The following is a 24,325-nucleotide window of genomic DNA, read 5'->3' on the forward strand; positions in this document are numbered from 1 at the left end:
ATATCTGTCCTTCTAAAATACTCTAAACCACTGTCAATTATTTCCTTGAACACTACACGTAATTAAACATCACCTTTTGTAGAAAGTGTGCCAACAGTGACCAGACTGAAACCTGCTACTACTTGGCAAAACAAGGACTCATTCCTGTATACAAGCACCACACTGAAAAGCTTTCAGGATTGAAAACTAGAAAATTATGGTGTATGCTGGTAAACAAATCCAGATTCACAACTGAAATATGATGACTGATCATACACTACATTAGTTACAAGGCAGAGATACGTACGTTTCATGAGTGCCATAGAAGAAAATTGGGTATTTATTTGATGGCGGTTTCACAGCTCCTTCTGCAACATCGTCAATCTGAAATCGAACAATATGGAATTAATATACTTTAGGGTTACTATTCAGTGAAGAATACAAAATTCAACAAATACTAATTTTTCAACATGAACAGCTCCTTTTACACATTTCGAACACACACGCCCAATGATGTGTTTGGGTCGTAATTTTGACAATTTTGCATGTCAAAATTCCAATAATTTTGACATGCAAATTATTGGAATGTTAATAATCAGGGAAACAAATGTTGTAACTTCATCAGTAACAGTTATCCATGTTCAGAAGCCAAGAATTAGAAGCAGGAGGAGTAGGCCATGCGACCCCTCAAGTCTGCTCTGCCATTCAATGCTGACCGTAAAATGTGGATAAATGTGAGGTTATCCATTTTGGGGGCAAAAACTGGAAGGCAGAATATTATCTGGATGGCGGCAGATTAGGAAAAGGAGAGGTGCAACGAGACCTGGGTGTCATGGTTCATCAGTCACTGAAAGTGGGCATGCAGGTACAGCAGGCGGTGAAGGCGGCAAATGGTATGTTGGCCTTCATAGCTAGGGGATTTGAGTATAGGAGCAGAGAGGTCTTACTGCAGTTGTACAGGGCCTTAGTGAGGCCTCACCTGGAATATTGTGTACAGTTTTGGTCTCCTAATCTGAGGAAGGACGTTCTTGCTATTGAGGGAGTGCAGCGAAGGTTCACCAGACTAATTCCAGGGATGGCTGGACTGTCATATGAGGAGAGACTGGATCAATTGGGCCTTTATTCACTGGAGTTTAGAAGGATGAGAGGGGATCTCATAGAAACGTATAAGATTCTGGCAGGAGTGGACCGGTTAGATGCGGGTAGAATGTTCCCGATGTTGGGGAAGTCCAGAACCAGGGGACATAGTCTGAGGATAAGGGGTAGGCCATTTAGGACTGAGAAACTTCTTCACTCAGAGAGTTGTTAACCTATGGAATTCCCTGCCGCAGAGAGTTGTTGATGCCAGTTCATTGGATATATTCAAGAGGGAGTTATGGCTAAGGGGATCAAGGGGTATGGAGAGAAAGCAGGAAAGGGATACTGAGGGAATAATAAGCCATGATCTTATTGAATGGCGGTGCAGGCTCGAAGGGCCGAATGGCCTACTCCTGCACCTATTTTCTATGTTTCTATGTAACCATTTCTGAACGTAACATAGAATCATAGAAATTTGCAGCACGGAAAGAGGCCATTGCGGCCCATTGTTGGCCGGCGCAGACACAAAGTTACCCAGCCTAATCCCACTTTCCAGCTCTTATCCCAGCACCCTGTAGGTTACGGCACTTCAAGTGCACATCAAAGTACTTTTTAAATGTGGTGAGGGTTTCTGCCTCTACCACCCTTTCAGGCAGTGAGTTCTACACACCCACCACCCTCTGGATGAAAAAATCTCCCCTCAAATCCCCTCTAAACTTTCTACCAATTACTTTAAATGTATGCCCCCTGGTGTCGACCCCTCTGTTAAGGGAAATAGGCCCTTTCTATCCACTATATCTAGGCCCCTCATAATTTTATACACCTCAATAAGATCTCGCCTCAGCCCCCTCTGTACCAAAGAAAACAAACCCAACCTATCTAATCTATCCTCATAGCTAAAATTCTCCAGTCCAGGCAACATCCTCGTAAATCTCCTCTGTACCCTCTCTAGTGCAATCACATCTTTCCTGTAATGTGGTGACCAGAACTGGACGCACTACTCTAGCTGTGGCATAACTAGCATTTTATACAGTTCAAGCATAACTTCCCTGCTTATATTCTATGCCTCAGCTAATAAAGGCAGGCATTCCGTATGCCTTCTTAACCACCTTATCTACCTGGCCTGCTACCTGCAGGGATCTGTGGGCATGTACTCCAAGATCCCTTTGCTCCTCTGCACTTCAGTGTCCCACCATTTAATGTGTATTCCCGTGCCTTGTTAGCCCTCCCTAAATGCATTACCTCACACTTACTTCTGTGGATTGAATTCCATTTGCCACTGTTCTGCCCACCTGACCAGTTCATTGATATCTTCCTATAGTCTACAGCTTTCTTCTTCATTATCAACCACACAGCCGATTTTAGGATCATCTGCAAACGTCTTAATCATTGCCCCTACATTAAAGTCTAACTCATTGATATATACCACAAAAAGCAAGGGACCTAATACTGACCCTGTGGAATCTCACTGGAAACAGTCATCCAGTCACAAAAACACCCATCAACCATTACCCTTTGCTTCCTGCCTTTTGGATCAACTTGCTACTTTGCCCTGGATCCCATGGGCTTTTAACTTAGTGACCAGTTTGCTATGTGGGACCTTATCAAAAGCCTTGCTAAAATCCATATACACTACATCAAACGCCCTACACACCTGGTTACCTCCTCAAAAAATGCAATCGTTAGTCAGACACGACCCTCCCTTAACAAATCCATGCTGACTGTCCTTGATTAATCAGTGTCTTTCTAAATGAAGATTTATCTTGTCCCTCAGAATTTTTTCCAATAATTTTCCCACCACCGAGGTTAGGTTGACTGTCCTGTAATTACTCTGTCTATCTCTTTCTCCCTTTTTAAACGAAGGTACCACGTTAGCAGTCCTCTAGTACCACACCTGTAACTAGAGAGGATTGGAAAATGATGGTCAGAGCCTTTGCTATTTCCTCTTTTGCTTCTCTTAACAGCCTGGGATACATTTCATCAAGGCCTGGGGATTTATCCACTTTCAAAGCTGCGAAACCCCTTAATACTTCCTCTCTCACGATGTTTATTTCATCTAATATTTCATACACCTCCTTCCTGATTGCGTCTGTTTTCGCAAAAAAGAGGGGTGATGCAAAGTATTCATTAAGAACCATACCCACATCTTCCTCCTCCACACACAGATTACCTTTATGGTCTCGAATAGGCTCTACTCTTTTTTTAAAGTTATGCTCTTGCTCTTAATGTATTATTAAAACATCTTTGGGTTTTCCTTGCCAAAATGTTTTCAAGCTCTCCAAATTTTGCTTATTTGCACCTCTGCACTTTCTATACTCCTCTAGAGTTTCTGCAGTATTGAACCCTCGGTATCTGTCATAAGCCTCCCTTTTTTCTTTATCCTACCCTGTATGTCCCTTAACATCCAGGGGGCTCTAGATTTGTTAGTCCCCTCTTTTTCTTTACAGAAATATACTTGCTTTGAACCCTCTAGATCTACTCCTTGAATGCTTCGCACTGTTCTGAAACTGATTTACCTTCAAATAGCTGTTTCCAGTCCATTATGGCTAAATCACATCTCAGTTTAGCAGAACTGGCTTTTTCCCCAATTGAGAACTTTTATTCCTGGTCTTTGTCCTTTTCCATAAGTACCCTAAATCTAACTGAATTATGATCACTAGCAGCAAAATGCTCTTCCATTGATACTCCTTCCACCTGCCGAGCTTCATTCCCTAAAACTAAGTCCAGAATCACCCCTCCCTGGTTGGGCTTGCTACAGACTGGCTAAAGAAGTTCTCTATTGCCTACATATTTGCTCTTCTATCTCCCGCTGACTGTTTGGGGGTGTATAGTACACTCCCAGCAGTGTGATCGCCCCTTTTTCGTTCTTCAATTCGACCCATGTGGCCTCATTTGATGATCCTTCCAACATATCATCCCTCCTCACAGCTGTAATTGTTTCTTTAATCAATACTGCAACCCTTCCTTTTTTTTTTAAACCCACCTCTCTCTCCCATCTGAAAACCCTGTAATCAGGAATGTTGAGTTGCCATAACTGCCCTTCTTTCAGTAATAGTTAGAATATCATACTCACAATTATTGCTATAATTTCTCAACTCAATTTTAGCTTCTGTGCCACTTTTTACTTTTAAATTCTATTTTCCCTCTTAAGTATCCACCTCCTGTTCTCTAGTCACAGGCAAGTTCAACAGAAAACATAAACCTGGCATCCAGGAAACTCTGAGGCAAACCCAGGGTCTGGTGCACAACACATTTTGCTGCACCTCGAGGTGAGGGATGCCAATGCTGGGGAAATAAAAGAAAGAACTTGCATTTATATAGCACCTTTTACGATCTCAGGATATCTCAAAGCACTTTACCGCCAAGGAAGTACTTCTGAAGTGTAGTTATTGTTGTAATGTAGGGAAATGTGGCAGCCAATTTGCACATAGCAAGGTCCTACAAATTGCAATGAGATACATGACTGTTTGAGTGATGTTGATTGAAGGATAAATATTGACTAGGACACAGGAAGAGATGCAACAATTTAGCCACCCAGCCCTACATTCAAAAAGGTACCAAGAGAAAACCTGCAGTGTTTCTTCATTCCCACCATTCAATCCTGGCCTGCTACACTGCACAGACATAACCATCAACCCCCCGACAGCAAAGAAACAACCATGTCCTGTGAAGTATTTGATCACAGCCCATTAAACTAATACGATGGCCAATTACTGGCTTTAGAACTCAATTCTTTCTTCATTTTACTGACATCATTTATAGTATTTTGAATTCATGCCTCTGGCATACTAAAAGCACCCCAGTGGCATAGCGCACGAGTACTGCAAACTGCACAAAGTTGCCAATGCACGCTTTCAGATCACACAACTGATTATCTTGGGTCATCAGGAGGAACTGCTGAGCAATAAATATATATAAATATATATATATATATATAACCATTTTTTTCCCCTCAAACAAGCTCTCTTGTAAACTATTTCTTTTATCTTTTCCTTGGATGAAAAATGGGCCTGGCTAGATTATAACTCTAAGCATCCAGAGTGAAAGCATGGTAATATTCAACAAAGTAGCACAGCTGCAGCGCTCAGCTGACCTCAACTGTAGCAAAGAAACAGTCATTTCTTTCCCAGCCTTTTGAATATTTGCCAGAAGTTGTAAACACATAGAAAGCATCAGTCTGGAGTTTGTGGCGAGCTCATACAAGCAGTTCAGTTCTCAAAAGAAACACCAGTTTATTTTAGCTCAAGATAATCTAAATTCAAGGACCTAAAATTACCTGAAACGGTGGTAGAAGCAGATTCAATAATAAACTTTCAAAAGGGAACTGGCAAAATACATGAAGGGGAAAAATGTGCAGGGCTGTGGAGACAGGGCAGAGGAGTGGGACTAATTGGATAGCTCTTTCAAAGAGCCAGCACAGGCACAGCAGGCTGAACGGCCTCCTTCTGTGCTATATCATTCTGTGATTTGAATTTCAAATCTATTTCTGTATTCTTTTTAATTACGAGTCTTCTCAGCAATTACTACTCGGCTGAATACAAACTTATGAAATTGACCCAAGTTCTAAACACAATATAACCTTGGGGTGTCCTTTCACTCTATGCAGGATCTGCTATACAAACAATTCCTTTTAGATCAGATGCCTTGAAATATTCTTATAATTTGTTAAATAAAACTTTACATGTAAAGAGCTTAGCATAAAGATTGTTTTGCATCAGTAATTCATTTATTCTTGATCATTTAAAATGGATTTTCAAACAATTAACATCAAATAAATATACATCTATTTTCAACAAATTGCATGAGAGGATCACCCTGGGGAGACATAATGGGGTAGAAATTGCCTTCCGCTGGAAATGGGGTGCACCTACCGTTTTGAAGTGTTCTGGCCACCGCAATGGATGCATCAGCCTATCCAGCGAAATTCAGCTCCTCTGGAGGGGGGGGGGGGGGGGGGGGGTGCAGGTTCCGCAGCGGGGTAGGAGCGGAGCAGAGTGACTGCCACTAGTGCAGCGGAAGTGGAGGCGGGACGGAGTATCCGAGGCTGTCAGTGACCAGCGCGCGGATGACGCCATTGTGCTGGTGCGTCACAACATCTCTCCCCTTCAGTTAAAGGGGAGAGCCGCTGCGAATTCCGCATTCATTTTAGCTAGGTCCACTGGGCCATCAGGGAGTGTTTCGGCCAGGCCAGCAAGCTGGCACCCAAGAGGGGGTGCCAGGCTGTCTGTTTGCAGCCCGGCCGAACCCGGGGGCATAGTTGTCAAGCCGACCTGGCAGTCAGCCGACAAAATAAATACCAAGGCGGCTGCGGCAGTGCGCCCTTTCCTTTAAGGGCAACCATGTCGCCATTTCACACAGAATACACCAACAGCAAAAGCCGGTGGTGGGGCCGCTCCCGGGGGGCAACTTCAGGTAAGGGGCAACTTAGTGAGGGGTCTCTGCCAGGCGGTAAGGGGTCGGCACAGCGGGAAAACGGGCGGAGTGGTTCTGGACACCACTCCGTTCCAGAGGGTGGCAATTTCTAAAATGGCGACCCTTCCATGGCGAGCCGACGACCATTCCACACCGCCTCGTGGCCGCCGCTTTCCAGCGGTCAGAGGCCTTATCGAAAGGGACAATTTCGGCCCCAATACGTGCTGCAGACATGGGTACAAGTTCACTCCGACAGTGTAGTTGCAATTCCGGTCCAAATGTAGTTAACACTCTGCCCAAAGGCCTTGTGAGTAAAGACAGCAAGCACCTCATGTATTATTATGCCAGGTGATCCCAGGTCCAACACCTGATCTCAGTCAGAGCAGCAATTGAGATATTACAACTGGCCCCAGGGTTGGGGAGATACTATTATTTATTTTGTTTTATACATTTCCGCACAGTTCCATACCTGTAGTGTTATCCAGTAACCCCTGCTGGAAAGCACATGTGTGTGAATATCAGGAGAGAACAGGATTGGGTTCACTGGTTGAATAGCCTGCTAACAATCACCACTGGGCTCAGCATTTGAAGAATGATTACATGGCACCCACCCTCTCAGGAGCCAGCAAGTTCAGAGCAGATGGGGAGAAAATTTGAAAGCTACATATCCTGATTCCCAGTCAATCGGAGCTAGTGGATCTAGCTGGAATTGCAGCTGTGGTAGGGACGCTACAGATAACAACCACCTTGGGTTGGGGCGGGAAATGGAAAAGAGCATTATCCAGCAACATTATTAGAAGTGTGGACGATAGAGGAAGATAGATTGTGCTCAGCTGTGTTGCCCCTGTGATTCGATAGCTTGCCAACACTCACTGCAAGGCTCAGATATGAATAATGGCCATTTGGCTAAGGCATTGCAGGGCAACTAGAATCTATGCTACTGTACACCAATAAGGAATTAATAGTCACAGCAAAAGGGAAAGTGGGCAAGAAAAAAAAAGGAACGTGCCCACACTTTTGTTCCCCATTTCTTTACTATATAGTATAGCCGGGGCACTTTCCATGCATGCACAGTCTTTATTCACAAAAGCCCTTCCTTCATTTAGTTTCCTTGGCTCCTTTTTCTCTTAATCTGCGATGCATCAATCTCCCATGGCATGGCAGACACAAATGTTGTCTTCGGGTGAAGTGGGGTTAGAGGTCAGGGGAGAACTAGACCGGGACACAGATGTAATTCAGCCCTGCTTTAAAGTTATAAGTTCTGCCCTTTATATATATTTCCACTATAAATTCCTACATCCACATTTATAACAAAAATTGCCTATGTAAATTTGTTGTGTTTGAATTACACCCTCTTCCTAATAGCGGTGCTGCAGTGTCCCCACTGGTGTGAGGGTGTAATTACATTGTGACAAGTTTAAATGGGCAGTTTCCACTTCAAATGTGGATACAGGAATTTATAACTGAAAAAGTTGGCAGGAGCTGTGTACAGACATAATTTTCTGCAAAAATTAGTAAAATAGTCCAAATCTTCAATTATCAATGCTCCCATTATATCTTTTAAAGACTAGCAGCAGTTATGTATCATGGTAACATTTCTATGTATCAAGGTAACATTTCTAAAAAAAAGGGTTAAAAATGTCCTATATTAGATTAGGCCCAAAACAACAAAGCAATCTGGCAAGGTCACTACCTGGGGTGGCAGTGCATATAAAACCTATGTTTCAGTAGCGGTGCACAAGTGAAAATGACAATTCATGGAGCTGTAGTCTGCTCAGATCTATTTTGCATGAAGTATCTGGAACACTATCAGCATAATCTCAATTAGGATTTGCATTTCTACAGTTCTTCACATTCTCCATTTTTTGATGGGGTTTTATGAGCTATTTTTCTGTATTGGGGAGAATTAGTCTGTTCTAAGCAACAATGGCACTTGGGTTGTTTCGCATATTATGCTATGGGGCATGAAAAAGAACAGCAATGTGCATTCAACTTACATGATTTGCATGCAAACTTCAACAGAAATCTCGATTTCAAAACAATAAAGCAGTTTTCAAAAAGTTAATGTTTCAACACCTGCGTTCACCAATACATTTAAATCTGAGCAACCATACATGTGTGGATGTCCTGAAATTATAATTACTGAGTAACTATTCAAATTTTGTGTCTGTGGCTGGGAGTTAGTAATTCGAATGAGTGAACGTGCACCGATTTGTCACTGCATTTGCATAGTAAGCTACAGCAATATAAGAGGAAATAAACAAGGTGCAAGTCAAATGATGTATCGAAATTCATCCAAAGCCACAGGTTTCAAGTTTGATCACAGCACCTGCTGAAAGCTGCAGCTGGCATCTATCTGTACTGTTCCAGGGACTGGTTTAATACCAGATATCAATAAGCATCATTTGCAAATACAAAACTTTGCTCTCCTGATATCAGAACAAAAAGCACTATGCAATACATCGACATGCAGTTTAAATGTTATTCCATGTTAGATAGCAAATCTAACTGTAAGCAAGTACTGCTGCTAATAAGAACCCCACAATTTAGTAAAGCAAGCGTACAGTTGAAAACAGTAACAGATAAGTTCTTACAGTGACTGACTAGTACTAATTACTCGTAACAAATTGCAGGAATGTACAAATTCTATCCTGGGACTGGGGACCATGTGTTAGCACGCTAAAAGAATTCACGTACACGCATCTTCCACCGTTTAAAATGAGTTCATCAGTCACCTGAGTACTCACTTTTAGTGTGGAAGCAAGTCATCCTCGACCCCAAAAGACTGCCTATGATGATGATGTTGGCAGGCTTAGTCCCCGAAGAGACAAGGAGAGTCTAGAAGTTACTAGCACATGCAAATTAGTGTCAAGAGGTATGATCCACAGTCCCTACTGAGAAAGGTGCAGGAGCACCAACATACATGCAGCATCACAGAGTAAAGAAATCCTCCCACTCCAGAGTTTTCAATCTGAGTTGTACTACTTCAGGAAGCACAAGCATGAAAATTTAAAAGCAAAAATAGTTATTGCGCCCATTTTCCATTAAGAGGAATTTCTTTCCTTCACCATTAAAACAATTTTGTTCCAGAAATCAGCTTTTAAAATTAAAGAGATTGCCATTTATACAACTAAGTTAGTGATCCCAATACTGTAAGTCACAAGAGAACTATTAACTATCTTCTATTGGTCAGGGTTGCTATCCAATTTTTCTTCCAAGTCCTTCTCTTTTTCTCTACTTTTAACCATCATCATAATTTTACAGCATGGCTTTTCCTCCTCTCCCAGTCTAAATTTTAAGTTCATGTGTCACACAATAACTTTAGCTGAGCTTGATCTTAGCCCTGACCTTGACCAGTGACATTTGCAGCAAGAGGAATGCATCACAACTCAAAGTTACAAACTGCAATTCTTATGCCAAACAATGAATCACGCTTGCTCTTCTGGATAAAAGAAAAATCTAAGGGATAAAGTTTATTTTAGATAAATATTTCTGCATCAACCTCAGACAAGAGCAAGCAGGAAAGTGCAACAGGGGAGATTATTTCAAGATCATATTTTATATATGTTCACACTCAAATCATTTTTTGTCTTGCAAATCTATAAAACATTGCAGACACAAACATTTCCTGCCACACTATCTCACAAAGAGGCACCCTCCAATACCTTGGTAAAGTTAGGGAAACTAATAAGTGTTGAATCAGTCAACATTTTAGCTGCACATGAGCTGCACTAAGAAAGCGCAGGCTACAAGGCAAATGGAGAATATCAGAAAATGGTGCTGGTTCATTAACTGTACTCACATAGGGCTAAAAATTAACACTGGCCCATTGGACTGACACCAAGATTTCCAATCTTGTCCCCAATCGGCCTATCCTTTTACTGTTTTTGTTTATAAAAGATTTTTGGGTTCCCTGCTAATCTTTTCTCATATTCTCACTTTGCCCTTCTTGTATCCTTTTTCAATTTCCCCCTGCACTCTGTGTTCTATACCTGACATTGGTCATAAATCTCCTTTTTCTGTTTTATTTTAACCTCCATTTTCTTTGTCATTCAGGGAGCTCTAGCGTTGGATGCCCTCCTTCTGGGAATATGCTTGGTTTGTACCCAAACTATCTCAGCCTTGAAGGCCTGTCATTGCTCATTTACTGTGTTCCTCGCCAATCTTAGTTGGGCTCAATTTTCCTCAATGCCGTTTTTTGGTATATTCAAGAATTTCGCCCTTTTTTTTGCCACGGCTACTCCAAAAAAAACAAGTTTCCCCGTTCTATTTTTTTTAAAATTGGCGCCACAGCCTGTCCTTTAGCATCGAGGGGGTGGAGCCTAACGTCTGCGCCGAAAAAACTATGAGCCCCCTTCTGCGTATGCGCGAAAAGAAAAAGAACTTTTTTTTACATGACTGCTATGGGCGCACGTGCTCAGTACAGCTCCCGGTCTGCAGTCAGCCATTTTTAAAGAGCCAGTTGTGTGAGAGAACCTTAATTCTCAGTGGAAAAATCGGAGCTGCAATACAATATAAAACGTAGCTCAAGAATCAAGAATTTCTCACAGGATGAAATGGAGGCACCAATTACTGTAATTTAGGCCAGATGGCATGAGCTGAACACCAACAAAGGTCACATAAAAGTTTCACCAAAAGAAAAGAAACGCTGGAACCAACTTGCAGAAGATTACTGTGCAATGGTGACCACCCAGAGGTCTGGAGGCCAGTGCAAAAAGTGGCAGGACCTTGGTCAAGTAGTTAGTGTATGTAATATTTTAATTTATTCACTGGAATTGCAATTGTAAATGTGACCATCTGTATATTTTCTTCTTTGTAGAAGAAGGTGCCACACAAGAGAGAGAGAGAGAACTCGAAAAGGAGGAGGCCCAGCAAATCGGCACCCACTGACACCCTTGGAGAGGGTTGCTGCTTTGATGGGTCCTACCTGGAGAAAAGCAACTACCACTGCACAAGCTGGGCCCACACTCGAGGGAGAGGGCAAGTCCTGCAAATTCCACAGTCTGGCTTTGCTAAATGTTAAGTTCTGCACGGGCTAGCCATGCTTCGGTTCATGGGGATGTCTCCATCAGTTGTGCTTCGGCTGATGCAATGTGCTATCGTTCATCGTGGTCCTTCAAATAAGATGGCTGCCTGTGCTGTGAGAGCCTACTCATGCCACCCTGCCCCCTCCTCTGCTGTTAACCATTTGTCTGTTCTGTTACATTTTGCAGAACTTGAGGCCAACCCCGACGAGGCTGAAACCGATGCAGAAAAAGATTCAGATGCGGACGAGCCTGAAGGAGAACATCTTCCAATCCCACCTTCCAAATTGAGAGCATGGGGGCAAGGGGGAGAGGATGGATGAAGCCCCCACTGTTGTACTCACTCTGGAGGTGGTGCAGGTGCCGCCCATTGAGGTACCAGGCCCTTTCCTGAGTGGTATGAGTGTTCGGACATTCCATAGTGTCTCTCAGTCCGAGGCTGGGGATTCCAATAGGGTGCAGCGAGGCACACCCAGGGCCCCACCGTCCGAGGTTGCGGGTCCCAGTGGAATGCAGCAAGGCACACCCAGGGCCTCACCGTCCGAGGCTGCGGGACCCAGTGGGATGCAGTGAGCCACACCCAGAGTGAGGAAGGGAAGGAGAGCTCAATAGCACTCTCTTGAGGTGCAGGATCTAACAGATGTGGTTCAGATGATGGCAATGAGTGCGGAGAGCATTGACCTTACGCTATCACTCCTGGACACCATCAGTATGATGGGTGATGATATAGGGACTGTCGGGAGAAGCAACAACACTCTCACGAGAAATGGGAACACTGTCCTGGCACATGAGGGAGGGAATGTCGCAGGCAGCACTGTCGGTGAACATGAGAGGGGGAATGTTGCAGGTAGTTGTGACAATGTCAGGGCACATGAGGGAGGGAATGTCGGAGTTAGCTGCTGCAACAAGGGAACACGCCCAGACCCCGCGGCCATTGACAGAATCAACTGCCACTCCCACTCCCACTCCAATCCCCAGACCAGCCTCTGAAGAGGCCCAAGCCGGGCCTTCCACATTACCGCCCCCATCAAGAAGTGAGAGATGCTCGAAAGAATAAGCTTGGTAGCAACCAGAGAAATGCTGCGCCACCGCCTGCGGGCAGGGGTGGAGTCAACAAGACCAAGCGCAGCGGGCGGTCTTAGAATAAGGTGGGAGAGAGATGGGTGCAGCTTTTCTTTGCTGCTGTTGTGGTTACTGTTGGAACTGTTCTCAAATTAAAAGTTTTTGTAAGTTATGTAGATTTACAAGTTTAAAAGTTTGTAAGTGATCTTAACTGAAAACTTTAAAGTTTGACAAGAATATTTTTATTAAAGTTAAGTTAAATACAAACAAGTGTTAAACCTTTCAATAAAATTTATTTTAAATTATAACTGAATCATTTCCATTATTAACACAACTTTTTGAAGTAAAGAAGAGTCAATTTCCATTATTTGTTCCATTAACACAACACAACATTACGAACAGGTCCAAACAGTAAACATGGTCGACTAATGGAACAGTTGCCGCTGAGCCTTCAGGCAGCAAAGCATTCATGGATGAGTTGCTAGCGCAAAGCTCCTCCGCCGTCGTGCTTTAGGTTCAGATAGTTGCATGGCTTCCTCATCCTCCTGGTCATCTGCATCTTCCTCCTCATCATCAGCCACGGCCACCTCAAGTGGGTCTTTCACTACCAGCTGCTGCTGCCTTATGATGGCTAAGTTATGCAGCATGCAATACACAAAACAGTGAATTGACCGACAATCTCAGGGGAGTATTGTAAGCAGCCTCCGGAATGGTCCAGGCATCGGAAACATTGTTTCAAGATGCCAACGGTCCTCTCTATTATACTGTGCGTCGCAATGCGAGACATGTTGTATTCCCAGTCAGTTTCCGTTCAGGTTACGCGTAGGGGCGTCATGAGCCAGGTGGCGAGGCCGTACCCTTCGTCTCCCAGCAGCCAGCTCTGCCTTTCTGGTTGCTGCTGAAACATGCCAGATATAGCGCTCACGTAGGATGAATGCATCGTGGGTGATTCCAGGGTATCTCGCATCAACTGACATGATGCGATGCATGTCGTCACACATGAGCTGTGCGGAGTGGAAGCCTTTTCTGTTCCTGTACATCTCGGAATCCTCCAAAAAAGGTGCTTGCAAGGCGATATGGGTACAATCAATGCTGCCTTGTACCTTTGGGAAGCCAGCAATCCTGGAGAAGCCCACAGCCCTGTCACACATTGCCTGAGCAGTCATAGGGAAATTTATATAGTCATTCCTCCGGGCATATAGTGCAGCAGTCACCTGCGTGTTGAGAAATGGCGCACACATCCCCAGTTGTGGCCTGGAATGATCCAGATGCATAGAATGAAAGTGCAGCTGTAACCTTCACTTCAACTGACAAAGTAGTCCTCTTGACGCTTCTAGGTTGCAGGTCTGCTTTTACTAACTCTCCGATCTCGGTTACAACTTATTTGCGGAAACGCAGCCTTCTTACACAGTCTGCATCACTCAGGTGCAGGTTTGAACGCCTGTCTCGATATACCAGGCATGAGCAAGGTTTCCTGCCCATCATCCTACGTGCTCGGAGGTTCCTCATGAGGTGACGTCGAATCAATTGTCTCCTCCGCAGCACCATCATGCAGAAGGCATTGTCAATATTGTCCCAAAAATTAAATTGTACCTTTGCAAGAAGCTCAAAACAGCAGGACAAGGAGATAAAGCTTCTCTCCCCTCTCTCTCCAAAAGGTCGACACCATAGTATGGACCACACCCTGGTTTGAACACACGCAATAGGGAAGCTAGGCATTCAATGAGGACATTTGGGGCAACCAAGTCTAATGCAATTCTTTAATGCTAGATTTTTTTCAAAATACCACCCCACCACCGACCGAACACCACCTCACTGGGCTAGAGGGTCGGCTGGCAGAATCGGGCCCTCGCCCGGACACAGGGGTTCGGCTTCCCCCCCCGACCCCCCGGGCTTCTTTTCAAGCCGAGCCCCGAGCCCCGTACCCGGGCGAGGGAGCGATTCTGCCAGCCGACGCTCCGACCCTCGAGCCCGATGAGGAGACGCTCGGTGGTGGCGTGGCACTTTGGAAAAAAAAATTAAAGAATTGCATTAGATTTCCATTTTCTCCGTTTTGAGTTTGAAAAAAAAAATCAAGCTTCATGATGCATATTTAATTTCTTCCCGACTCCCTCCAAATCTTCGCATAAAAACAATGGCGTCTTTCTGCGCCGATTTTTTTTATGTGCGCTGGTTTTTCTTAAATGCCCAGAAGGCTTTTTGGGAGTGGTCACATACGCCGTCGTCAGAAAAATGTAAGTTGGCCAAACTTGCATAAATCTGAAAAACTGGCACCGACATCAGGTTACATCCTCATGACGCAAAAAAATACTAACCTAAAAAAATCGTAACTGAGTTACGTTGGTGCAGAAACTTGGGAGAAACTTAGATATTTTAATTTACGCCAAAAAAAGCGGCACAGATAACTGGGGAAAATTGAACCTTAGTTTCCAGTCCACCTGTCTCGATCCCACCCCAAATCACTAAAATTGGCTCTCTTCCAGTTGGGTATTTTCACCGTCAATTTTTCTTTGTCGCTTTCCGTGAATAAACCTCATTATATGATGATCATGATTTCCCAGGTTTTCTCCTACTGAAACATGTACCACTTGCCATACTGCATTCCCCAGAACTTGATCCAGCACTGGTTCCTTCCTCTTTGGGGTAGAAACATACTGATTAAGGAAGTTTTCCAGTACACATATGCACCTGTACTCCTGTACATGGGCAGGGAAGTGGACTGAGATTTCCAGCATATTCTGTTTCTATTTCAAATTCCAGCATCTGCAGTATTTTGCTTTTGTATTAGGGTTTAAATGTGTGGCTGAAAGTGTGGTATGGGAGGCAGGGGTTTCAATTCATAGGGCACTGGCACCAGCACTGGAGAAAAAAGGAATTGTTCCATTTGGATGGACTCCACTTAAACCAGGTTGGGACCAGTGTCCTAGCAAATCGAATAACTAGGGCTTTAAACTAATAAGGGGGAGAGAGGGTTCAGGCAAGAGTAAATTTATACGTCTGAAGAGAAAAGTCATGGTTGTATAGCTCAGTAGAGATTTGGGTAAGATCAAACAGATTGTGTCAGGAAGGGAGAGTTTAACAACATTGGCCCCAAGTTTCCGGCTGCGCCGAAAACGGCGCGGCCCCGAGCTGCACGCCTGTTCTTTGCGCCTAAAATTGCGCAGAAAAACTGTTTAATTCTCCGGCTCCTCGGAGTTTGAACTCAGCTTGGCGCGGCACGCACTTCACAGCGGGGGGCGGGGCCAAACACTCGCGCCGATTCTCTAAGCAGTGGGGGGTGGGTCTAATTTAAATGAGCCAACGTCGTGCCAGCAACCCTGCCCGTGCACGTTGGAGCGTGCGCGCAGTGTCAAACAAACATTGTCACTTGGCAATTTTTAAAGGGAGTGGAGAAAAAGTGAACATTTGTCTCTTGGACCCCTGGAAAGGCTTGTAACTTAATTTGTGAGATATTTTTGTGTGTGAGGGAGTGCTTTTAGCAGCATTGTTGAATAAATCACCTGCTGAAATCAGTGAGTTCAGCTTTTCACTGCTAAACTTGCAGAACGGGTGCTGCATGGGGCATGCAAATTAAGGACTGTGTGTTTTGAGAAATAAGAGTGCCAATTCAACTTTGCAATGGATCAACGTCCACCAAGAACAAAGAATTTCTTGCATGAGGAAGTAGAGATATTAGTCAACGTAATTGAGCAGAGATGGCAGGAGCTAGATACCAGCAACAGAGGTCGCATAAAAGTGCCACCAAAAGAAAAGAAACGGTGGAACCAAGTTGCAGAAGATTACTGCGCAGTGGTGCATACCATGAGATCTGGAAGCCAGTGTAAAAAGAAATGGCATGACCTTGGTCAAGTAGTTAGTGTAAGTAATATTTCCCATTTTTAATTTAATCATAATTGTAATCTGGCTATCTGTATGTCCCACCTTGCAGACTGACACACTCTGTAAAAAGTTAGATTTTACTCTTTGCAGAAGAAATTGGCCCACAACAAAAGGGAGGCAACTCGGACAGGAGGAGGCATGCCCAATCTGCATCCACTGACACCCTTGAAACAAAGGGTAGCTGCTATGATGAGTCGTACATGGAGAAAAGCAATCAGTACAGCACAAGCTGGGCCCGCACGCAAGGAAGAGGGTAAGTCCTGAAAATGCATCGTGGCCCTTTAAATCAACCTGCTGCCTAACCTGCTATGTGTGAGAGTACTTATGCCACCCATCCGGCCCCCTCCCTTGCTGTTAAACATTTGACTGTTCTGATGTATTTTGCAGAGCATGATGATGATGATGTTGTTGTTGATGATGCCAACCCTGAGGATCCTGAGGGCACAGAACAAGAACCAGTACAACCAGCTGCGGACGAACCAGACTGGATGATGGCAGCGGTGACTGAAATGTCTGCGGGGAGAGCTTCCAAATTAATATTTATGAGCCCCCATCAAGGGGCATCAGAGTTTCAACCTCTAGCATAGGTCTTGGTTCCACCTTCCATGGCTTTGATTCTGATGTTGCGGGTCCCAGTGTTGCTGCTGATATCATGGAGCAGTTTACACCCATTCGTCCAACATCCCAGACCATGGCTCGCACTTGAGTGCTGTCGTCTGGAACACAGAGCGCCCCACCATCCCAGTCCAGCCTCTCTCTCTAGTACTGCCGTCTGCAACACAGAGCGTCCTACCGTTCCAGCCCGAGCTTCTCCCTCTAGTTCTGCCGTCTGGAACACAAAGCGTCCCACAGTCCCAGCCCGCGCCTCCTTGTGTAGTGGTGCCACTTGCAACACCGAGCGCCCCACCGTCCGTTCCTGCGCCTCCCAGTGTAGTGGTGCCACGAGGCAGACCCAGGCAGAGGAGAAGGAGATTGGAGACACGCTCTCCTGAGATGCAGCGTGCAACAGATGCGACTCAGGTTATGGCATCGGTGGCGTCAGTGCAGTGGGTGAAGAGTTGACGGTCCTGACGGGAGAAATAGCAGTAATGACATGGGAACTTAGGAAGGGAATGTCAGAGGGAGGGCAATCGACAGCACAGGCCGTCAGGGAGGGCATGCAAATGATGGCACAGGCCATCAGGGAGGGCCATGCAAGTGTCGGCACAGGCCATCAGGGAGGGCCTGGTTGAGGTAGCTGCTGCAATAAGGGCACACAGCCCAGCCAATCAAATGACACCCCCATGAGGAAGTGAACATTCACTGAGATATGGATGAGACATGGTTGCAGCCTTTCTTTGCTGCTTTTGTTTTTGTTCTTGTTCTTGATGTAGCTGTAGTACCGTTTTTCAAATTGAAATTGTTTTGTAACTTTACAACTTATAAGGGATCTTATGGTTTTCAAGTGATCTTATAGTGTAAATGCTCTCACATTCTGTAACTTATTTAATTTTGCATCTAAAAAGTGATCTTGAAGTTTAAGTGATCTTACAAGAGTGTAAAATTTTTCACATAGAAATTGTTTTGTAACTTTACAAGTGATCTTCAAGAGTCATATTTGATACAACAAATATTTTATTACAGTGACGTTAACTTTTCAATAAAATTTTTTTTCATTACAACGGTTTCATGTTCCATTAACACAACACAACGTAGGAACAACTGCAAAGAATGAACGTGTCCATGCGCAAAAGTGGTCACAGAGCTCTCAGGCATCAGTAGTTGAAGCGTTCACAGATGAGTTGCTGGCGCAAGGCTCGAGCAATTGTTAAAGGGGCACGATGGACGACCCTCCTCTGACCTCGTGCTCCGGCACTTGCATGCTTTCCTGATCGTCATTATCATCCATATCCTGCTCTTCCGTAATACTATCATCATGCACTGGACCCTCACGTAGGTCTTCTGGTTCCACTACCAGCTCCTGCTGCCTCATGATGGCTAAGTTATGAAGCATGCAGCACACAACAATGAAATGACCGACAATCTGAGGAGAGTATAGCAACTGTCCTCCGGAATGGTCCAGGCATCGGAATCGCTGTTTCAATATGCCAATGGTCCTCTCAATGATGCTGCGCGTCGCAATGTGCGCCATGTTGTATCGACGGTCAGCTTCTGTCCGTGTCACGCGTAGGGACGTCATGAGCCAGGTGGTCAGGCCATACCCTTTGTCTCCCAGTAGCCAGCTCTGCCCTTCTGGCTGCTGCTGAAACATGTCAGATATAACGCGGTCACATAGGATGAACGCATCGTGGGTGCTGCCAGGGTATCTCGCATCGACTGACATGATGCGCTGCTCAGAATCCTCCACAGGTGCTCGCAAGGCTATGTGGGTACAATCAATGCAGCCCTGTACCTTTGGGAAGCTGGCAATCCTGAAGAAGCCCACAGCCCTCTCATGGATCACTTGTGCGGTCATTGGGAAATTGATGAAGTCATTCCTTCGCGCATACAGTGCAGCCGTGACCTGGTAAATGCAGGCATGTATTGTCCGTTGAGAGATGGCACACACATCTCCAGTTGTAGCCTAAAACGATCCCGAGGCATAGAAAGAAAGTGCAGCTGTTACCTTCACTGCAACAGACAGGGCAGTTGGCGTTCCGCTTCTGGGCTGCAAATCTGCTCTCACCATATCACAGATCTCAGTGACAACTTCTCTGCGAAAACGCAGCCTTTTCACACAATCAGCCTCGCTCATGTCCAGGTACGAGCGCCTGGCTCGATATTGTCGACGTGGGTAAGGTCTCCTGCCCATCAACCTATGGGCTACGACGTTCCTGGTGCGGTGAGCTCTAATCAATTCTCTCTTATGCAGTGAATTGATGGCGAACCATTGCATAATACGTGGTGTTGACAATGCAGCACCCATTATGCAAATTTAAGTATAAAACTGTCTATGTGGCTGCCTCTCCCTGTCCAAATGGCCTCAGTCCCCCTCACAGCTCGAAGGCTGCTGCTGTATCTTCGGCTGCCGTCAAGCCACTGACGCCGCCTCTTAAGCGTGGCCGAATGGCCTCAACCCCCTTGGAAAGTTGCGTGTGTCCGGTGTTGATTCTTCGGCTGCCGGCCAGCCACTAACAGAATGAAGGCCTGCCTGCAGCACCGCAGCTCAGCTCAAAGGCTGCTTGCTGCCGCTGTTGGGGCTGCCGTCGAGACACTGACGCCACACCCCTGCCTGCCTCCAGCCTGAAGCACAGCAGCTCAAAGGCTGCTGCTGTTTCACACAGGTAGGAACATGGTTTATTTAATCTTTTCTTTGCTTATAAATTTTTATTCAGGTTGGATTTATTTGTATAATATTTGTATCAGTATAACTAAGGATTGATTGTAGAATTTAATGACTTCTCTTCCCCCCCCACTCCCCTCGTTCCCTACGCCTAATTTGTAACCTACGCCTGATTTTCTAAAGTGTAGACAAGGTTTTTTCGAACGTACAAAAATCTTCACTTACTCCATCCTAAGTTAGTTTGGAGTATGTTTTCACTGCCTAAACTTTGAAAACAGGCGTAAGTGGCCGGACACGCCCCCTTTTGAAAATAAAATTCTGTTCCAAAGTGAAACTGTTCTAACTGACTAGAACTGGAGCAAATTAAATGCCAAGAATTCAAATTTCTAAGATACTCCGTTCTAAACCAGTCGCTCCAAAAAAACAGGAGCAATTCAGACCGAAACTTGGCCCCATTAAAACGAAAGCCATATAAAAAGGAAAAATAGTAAAAAGTTAAAATTAAAGGCACTATATCTGAATGCACAAAGCATTCATAACAAGATAGATGAATTAATGGCACAAATAGTGTTAATTGGGTTTCATCTAGCAGCCATTACTGAGACATAGTTGCACAGTGACCAATGTTGGGAACTAAATATTCCAGGGCACTTGACATTTAGAAAAGTTAAGCAAAATGGAAAAGGAGGTGGGGTAGCCCTAATAATAAAGACAGTAGTGAGAAAGGATCTTAGCCCAGAAAATGAGGATGTAGAATCAGTACAGGTGAAACTGAGAAATAACACAGAAAACACTGGTGGGAGTAGTTTATGGGCCCCCTACCAGTAATCAGAGTGTTGAACAGAGTATAAATCAGGAAATTAGAGGAGCATGTAACAAGGGTACTGCAATAATCATGGTGAACTTTAATCTTCATATAGACTGGGCAAACCAAATTGGCAAAAGTAGCGTGGAGGACGAGTTCATGGAATGCATTTAAGACAGTTTTCTAGAACAATTTGTCGGAAGCAACTTGGGAACAGGCTATTTTAGATCTAGTATTGTGTAAAGAGACAGGGCTAATTAGGAATCTTATAGTAAAGGACTCCCTGGGGAAGAGTGATTATAATATGATAAACTTACTATGAAATGGTTAAGTCCGAAACTAGGGTCTTAAATTTAAACAACGCCAATTACGGAGTTATGAGAGGCGAGTTGGCCAAGGTCGATTTGGAAATTAGATGAAAAGATATGATGGTAGATAAGCAATGGTAAAAGAAATCATTCATAATTCTCAACGAATTCCCTTGAGGAATAAAAACTGCATTGGAAAAGTGTTACATCCATATCAAACCAGAGCAGTTCAGGATAGCATTAGATTAAAAGAGGCTTAAAATGTTGCCAAAAAGAGGAGCAAGTCTGAGGATTGGGAGAGTTTTAAAAATCCACAAAGGATGACCAAGAAATTGAAGGTAAGAAAATAGAATGAGAGTAAACTAGCAAAAAACAAACAGGTTGGAAGAGCTTTTACAAGTATGTAAAAAGGAAGAGATTAGCAAAAGTAAACATGGGTCTCTGAGAGGCAGAGACAGGAGATACTAAAATGGAGATTAAGGAAATGGTAGATGTGTTTAACAAATATTTTGTATCTGTCTGCACAGTAGAAGACATACTGGCCTGGAAATCTCAGCTTCCCGGGTCCATACATCGCAAAAGCCAGTTTTCAGCGCACAATGCGTATGTGCTGAAAACGGGCTTTTCCGATCTGTCAAGCAGGAACAAGGACATTCGCAAGGGCAAGATTGCGGGATTTACCCATATCTTGCCCAGCAAATGTCCTCAAAACTCTTGCGCCTGATAAAAGCAGGCGTGTATGTCTACTTTTACAGGCGTAAAACTTTTAAATCACTCAAAAATAATTTAATTTTAAAAAACACATTTTATTGTTAAAAACCCTGCCCACTAAGTTTATTTTTAACCCCAATTACAAAACTTTAAAAAAAAGTCGGAAATATATATATTTTTTCTAATGCATTTATTAACTTAAATTTCAATTAATTTTAATTATACGAGATGTATTTTTTATTTATTATATGTGTTTAGTATGTTTGGTTTGTTTTTCTCATTAGCAATGAGAACTGGTAGATACGGAGTTCTCATTGCTATTAGTGAGAAAGCTGTGGAATACTGTATCTGATTGGTTGAGCAGTCACATGTGACTGCACCTTCTGCGTGGGAACCTGGAGGATAGGAGCGCGCTCCGCAATGCGGGAAGAGAAGACCTCCCCACCGGAATCAGACGCTCCTCCGGGAGCACCAGGTAATTTCGTAAAAATTCTCCGGTTGGAGGCGTTCGTCCAAAAGAAGCCCCTGACTGGAATTTCAGGACCAATGAACATCGAAGGGAATGAAGGGTCTAATGAGAGTGAAGAACAAATTATTAAAGAAATTAATGGAACTAAAATCTGACAAATTCTCTGGACCCGCTGGCCTATATTGTAAGATTTTAAGAGAGGTGGCTGCAGAGATAGTGGATGCATTGGTTTTGATCTTCCAGAATGCCCTAGATTCTAGAATGGTCCCCGTGGATTGGAACATTGCAAATGTAACCCTGCTGTTCAAGAAAGGCGGGAGAGAGCAAATAAGCAACTATAGGCCAGTTAGCCTATCAGTAGTAGGGAAATGCTAGAATCTATTATTAAGGATGTGGCAATAGGAAATTTGGAAAAACACATTATGAAAGGGAAATCATGTTTGACAAATCTATTTTTTTTTGAGGGTGGAACTAGCAGAGTAGACAAGGGGGAACCAGTGGATGTAGTATATTTGGATTTTCAGAAGACATTTGATAAGGTGCCACACATGAGGTTGTTACACAAGATTAGGGATTCTTGGATTGGGGGCAATATATTGACATGGATTGAGGATTGGTTAACGAACAAAAAACAAAGTAGGAATAAATGGGTCATTTTTGGGATGACGGTGTAACTAGTGGAGTACCGCAAGGATCAGTACTTGAACTGACAATACAAAGCTAGGTGGGAAAGTAAGCTGTGAGGAGGATGCAAAGAGGCTGCAAAGGGATCTGGATTGGTTAATTAACTGGGCAAGAAGGTGGCAGATGAAATATAATCGAGCAAATTGTGAAATTATCCACTTTGGTAGGAAGAATGGAAAAGAAGAATATTTTTTAAAAAGGCGAGAGACTGGTAAATGTTGGTATTCCGAGGGATTTGGATGTCCTTGTACACGAATCACAGAAAGTTAACATGCAGGTACAGAAAGCAAATGGTATGCTAGCCTTTATTGCAAGGGAGTTGGAGTATAAAAGTAAGGAAGTCATTGTTTAGGGCTTTGGTGAGACCACACCTGGAGTATTGTATATTGTTTTGGATTCCTTACCCAAGGAAGGATATACTGGCCTTAGAGTGGTACAACAAAGGTTTACTAGACTGATTCCTGGGATAGAGAGCTGTCCTATGAGAGATTGAGTAGAATGGGCCTATACTCTTGAGTTTAGAAGAATGAGAGGTGATCTCATTGAAACGTATAAAATTCTTAGGGGGGCTTGGCAGGGAAGATGTGGAGAGGCTGTTTCCCCTAACTGGAGAGTCTAGAACTAGGGGTCAAAGGATAAGGGTCTTCACTCAGAGGGTTGTGAATCTTTGGAATTCTCTACCCCAGAGGGCTGCAGATGCTCAGTTGATGAATATGTTTAAGACTGAGATCAATAGATTTTTGGGGCACGAAGCGAATCAAGGGATAGGGGGCTAGAGCGGGAAAGTGGAGTTGATGTAGAAGTTCAGACATGATCTTATTGAATGGTGGAGCAGGCTTGAAGGGCCATATGACCTACTCCTGCTCTCATTTCTTATGTTCTTATCTCATTGGTTCCAACATGGACCATGACTTTTGACTGTTCACCACCTTCTCGCAGATGTCCTACACCCGTTCAGTGATATCCTTTACCCTGGCACCAAGGAGGCAACACACCATTCGGGACTCACGTCTGTGGTTGCAGGAACGTCTGTCCATCTCCCTGATGATAACTGCATTTCTACACTTTCTTGCCTGTGCAGCCAAGTCTCCCACAGTGCTGTGGATTTGCTTCTGACTGCACTCCTCCTCAGGTGTCATCACCCTCACTGGTATTCAACACTCCCAGGGAATTCCTGCACTTCCTTCCTGTTCCTCCTGGTCTGCCAAATGTTCACTCACTCACTCACTCCCTCCCTCTCTTCCTGAACTCTCTGTAGCTGCGAGGTGACTATCTCCTGAAACACACTATCCACAAAACTCTCAGCTGCACTCTTATATGCACTGTAGTGACAGAACTGAAATTGATACACACCCAAAATGTCGAAACCTGTCTTATCTCTTTACAGATACCAACCAATTTGCACTGCAGGTCCAGCATGTGTTCAGAATATGAATTCTGATTGATTCCTTCCTTCCTTCCCCCGCCCCCCCCGCCCCAGGCACCTTTGACACCATACCACTGCTCCAGTGGAAAACTGCTCACTCAGCAGTGACTAGAGTTCGAATTTGGGGTGCTTCAAGTCTACAAACTTTAGTGTCACTCGATAAAGGGTGAACATACCCACAGTCGTAAGAACACCAGCAACTTCTAATTCAGATCTTTTCTAAAACA

The 24,325-nt window shown here is 44.2% G+C and overlaps 1 protein-coding gene across 3 annotated transcripts in view; it reads right to left on the reverse strand.

The window, feature by feature from the left end:
* hdgfl2 (HDGF like 2) overlaps positions 1 to 24,325 on the reverse strand; it is a 116,665-nt gene that overhangs the window by 41,639 nt on the left and 50,701 nt on the right. For all 3 annotated transcript variants that reach the window (XM_070859916.1, XM_070859918.1, XM_070859915.1), the window contains exon 2: positions 287 to 363. In XM_070859916.1, the coding sequence (XP_070716017.1) occupies positions 287 to 363 (77 nt within the window). The remainder of the gene's footprint in view (positions 1 to 286; positions 364 to 24,325) is intronic.

Source organism: Pristiophorus japonicus, chromosome 18 (assembly GCF_044704955.1).
Source record: "Pristiophorus japonicus isolate sPriJap1 chromosome 18, sPriJap1.hap1, whole genome shotgun sequence".
Lineage (NCBI taxonomy): Eukaryota > Metazoa > Chordata > Chondrichthyes > Pristiophoridae > Pristiophorus > Pristiophorus japonicus.